At 46.7% G+C, this 3,970-nt stretch overlaps 1 protein-coding gene across 1 annotated transcript; it reads right to left on the bottom strand.

Annotated features, from left to right (window-relative positions):
* Positions 1–259: 259 nt before the first annotated feature.
* Positions 260–2,174, bottom strand: LOC127302052 (fasciclin-like arabinogalactan protein 7). The gene is made up of 2 exons (XM_051332398.1): positions 2,015–2,174; positions 260–1,210 (listed from the first exon to the last, which is right to left on the bottom strand). Exon 2 carries the CDS (start codon positions 1,159–1,161, stop codon positions 385–387), a length of 777 nt encoding a protein of 258 aa, XP_051188358.1. The 5' UTR covers positions 1,162–1,210; positions 2,015–2,174; the 3' UTR covers positions 260–384.
* Positions 2,175–3,970: the final 1,796 nt, after the last annotated feature.

The following is a 3,970-nucleotide window of genomic DNA, read 5'->3' on the forward strand; positions in this document are numbered from 1 at the left end:
AGGCTCTCCAGTGTAACACACAAACACGAAGAGCCTGGTTACGGGCTGAGGTGGAATCACACAGTTTGTTTACAGCTCGAAAATCACGCAAGGAAAAAACAAACGAATCAACCTGCTGCTCCCACGTCCGTAAAATATTTTCGTAAGATTCATACCGTAGGTCTAGCTTTTCCGCAAACACGAATGGTAGTGAGAAGTCTTTTTCAGAATTCATCCATCCATCGATTTATGAGTAATGGTCATGATTATGAGAGTAATATGACGTATATAATCCAATTCATTTCTAATACCATGCCTACTATGTCCAAAAGAATGACTCCATGAACCAACTCAAAATCAAATTTTCAAGCGCTTACAAATGCCAACCCTTGATCTTTTTTCTCATCACCACATGAGCATCAAGCAACCTGCCACGGTAGCAAGCAGCCCACTGACACCGACGCGGTACGCTTCGCTCGTCGAGTCGGCCTTGGCGTTTCCTCCCGCTTTACCACCGCCGGGGCTGGGTGCCAGATCGGACGCCCCGGACTGTGGTGCGGGCGCCGGCGCCGGCGCCAGCGGCGGGTCCTTGCTGAAGAGCTGCATGGGCAGGAGAACCTTGTCGATGGAGTAGAGGGCGACGGGTTCGGTGGCGTAGACGCTGCTGGAGATCTTGGGCTTGGACCACATGGACTGGACGGAGATGCTGCCCATGTCATCAGTGAGGTTGAGCGTGTAGGGCGATCCGGCGAACGTGTTCACCGGGTTGAGCGCGCTGAGGTTCCTGAACGTGGACAGCGGGTAGTAGTATGGGAAGGCGTGGTAGAGGAGCAGCTGCTTGAGCTGATCGCTGGTGAGGTTGGAGAAGGTGGACTTCTTGAGCGCAGAGAACGCAGAGTCCTTGGGGACGAAGATGGTGATGCCCTCGTCGGTGTTATTGGCTTGACTCTGGAAGGTCTCGATCACGTTCGTCTTCTGCAGGTAGCTGAGGAAGGTGTGGAACGGGCCGGCCACGTTTAGGAGCGCCGCCAGGTCCACGTAGTGTGGCGCTGGCGCCGGCGCCGGCGAGGTGCTGGGGGGAAGCGACACGGATGGGCTCTTCTGAGCCAATGCCGGGGAGCAAAGGAGGACGGCCAGCACGGCGGTGGTAAGAATGGCTGCTTTGAACTCCATCACCATCATGGCCGTGTGCTTGCCTTGCCTGCTTTGTCTTCTTCCCTGATCCAATCCCCTGAGATCACGCAGAGAGTTTCAGAAGATTACTTTATGGTAGATTGATCATCCATATGTTGCTTCCTGATACCAAGAAGAAGAAAAATGGCAAGATCTACCATCCATTTCAGTGTACGCTTCAGCATTCAGATCAAGAATTTTTACACTTGGTGATTGATCCAGTCACTATCTCTGATAAGGAAAATACACACACACACACAACACACAAATAAATCATTTCAGACTCCAGGATCACTAGATCTAGTGTTGGTGCAGCATTATAGTAAAGTTTAAGTGTTACCTACCAAATCATGATACTAAATAAAGTAGTTGCTTGAACAAAAAGAAAGCCATGTAGATCTTAACACAAGGACAAAACGGCAAGAACCAACTACCAAAGTGAACACTTTTCTGCCTACACCAAGTGTCACGCAATCTCTGCTTCGACTATAAGAGAAAATAACTTTTTTTTTCCAAACGACCCACCGGGGGGGATCGAATTTCATCACCAGAAGAGATAATGAAATACATCAGAGTTCCAAGTATCAAAACATGAAGATTAAACTGAACGGACAACGCCGCCTACTGCTAAGAGAAAATAATGTCACCGTGTTCGACATAGACAGAACTCTCATGGCCCAGAGACCAGAAGCTATGGAGAAATTACACAAACATCAAGTACATTGAAGACCACGTAGCTCCTAGCTGACTAACGAAATGCAATGGATTTTCACCAGACGAGATCATGCAGAACTTTCAAATTGCATAGTCAATTAATCATATCGCATTATAAATGCAGAGGAGAACTGGAGAGGGAACAAACCTGAGCAGGGCAGGGAAGGTGAACACGAAGGAAGAGAAGAGGCTGGGTAGCAATTGGCAAGGGTGCTGTTGAGAAGAGGTGACGCTATATAAAAGGTTGGTGTTTGTGCAGGGAGGTGGAGGAGGCTAAATAATTCATTAGGTTCATATGGTATGGGTGGCAGCTGTTGCGTTGCGGGCTAGTTGGTGCGGAACGGAAGCAGGCCAGGTATTAGCTGCACTTTCTTTCGGTTCTCTTTTGTTCTTGAGTAAATTGCACTGCTAGTTCTCACTGGTGGTACGACTGATGTCATTAGGTTTGATTTAATTGTTGTACTTTTTCAGTGTGAAAATTTCAGTTCGTGTACAGATGTGAGCATGAGTGCATATCCGTTTCAATTCAGTCGTCTAATGTTTTTTCGGCAGTACTTGAGTACTACTGGTATTTGTCCCAACTCTATGTGTACTACAAAATGTTTTCTGATCTAGCGACTTCTGCATGTGAAAGTTACATTATGGACATAATAGTACTACTAGTAGTGTTTAATAGCTCTTAATTTCTTCAAAGTAACGTGGAAAATTGGGGAAAAATATATATCTTGTAAAAGTAGTGTCCCAAGCTCTTTTCTTTGTCGAATGCACACCTAAAAGCGCGTTTGCTAGTTCGCATGCTCCTCAGCTAGACCTGCTGGGAATGAAAAACGGATGTTTGGATGCCCAGATTGGGTCCGCGTTGTGGCCAACACAGCTCTCAAAGCACTCCCAGGACATGAGATCGGGAGTAACACCTGAATCGGAAGTTTTTCTAGGGCCAGCCTGGGTGCGACGAAAATTGAGAATGTCCTGAGCGCGACAACTCAACGCGAGGTGGTGAGAGAAGGGGAAATCCCGATAGCGTTGAGCGGCAAAGCTGGGGGTCACCTCCCTCTTTCACTTGCCTCCTCCTTTAGCTACCACCAAAAGAAAACACAGCGGTGGCAGGGATGCAGATCTACCCATATTGTAAATTCCTTGTACTCCTGCACCGTACCCTCGCCGTCCTCTGGAGGAGCTCGTCTTCTTGGTCTCCGGCACCGAACCGACATCGACGTGTGCAACGAGGGCAGAGGTTGTTCTCTTTCTTCTCTAACTCCAACCCATTTCCATCTTCTTTAATGGCGGAGGTAAGCAACAATTATCTACTCTACTGTCTCGCCTAGTGGTAGATCCATTTATGTACAACTCCGCGGGTTCAAGTTGGCCGTAACTAATGATAGATCAATTTGATTAGGACGACCACATCAAGCACCCACATCACGCAACAACACTCATCGTTGTCATTCAAGCCTGGATCTTCCTGCTGCACAAGACCGCAGTCAGGCGTGCTGCCTATCCTCGTCTCACATATGGTCCAATGTTACCACGAGATGAAGAGAGGATGGGAAACCTAAACTATATCCACTATTCCAACGATGTAGAGGCTAGCCAAATGCTTCAAATGAGAAGAGCCCCTTTGCACTTGTCGAAATGTTCACGGATAGAGGACTGCTTCAAGATAGCATCCACGCCTCCGTGGAAGAGGAACTGGCCATGTTTCTTCATGTTGTGAGTCATAACAGAAAGTTTCATAGCACATTCAGATGATTAATGGACACTAATTCTCGCTACTTACAACGAACATGTGTTATTTGCAGTTAGAGATCTTAGAGGAGAAATGATAACGCAAACCATCAAAGAACACATCTCCCAAGATCAAAAATAACTGCAGATGGTGGCCATATTTTAGGGTGAGTACTAATATGTTCTTTCATTTCATCATATGAGTGCTAAGGTCAGAAACAAGACCGTCTCTTTGTTGCTTCACAAGATTGCATTAGGGATATTGATGATACTCATGTGATAGCAAAGGATGCCAAAAAATGTCCTTCAATGAAACACTACACCAACCAGAATGTACTAGCTGTTGTGGATTTTGATATGCATTTCACATATGTGCTAG

This window comes from Lolium perenne, chromosome 5 (genome assembly GCF_019359855.2).
Source record: "Lolium perenne isolate Kyuss_39 chromosome 5, Kyuss_2.0, whole genome shotgun sequence".
NCBI classification, from domain to species: domain Eukaryota; kingdom Viridiplantae; phylum Streptophyta; class Magnoliopsida; order Poales; family Poaceae; genus Lolium; species Lolium perenne.

Excerpts from the sequence above, each read along its gene's own strand:
- LOC127302052 (XM_051332398.1), bottom strand. The coding sequence starts at position 1,161 with ATGATGGTGATGGAGTTCAAAGCAGCCATTCTTACCACCGCCGTGCTG.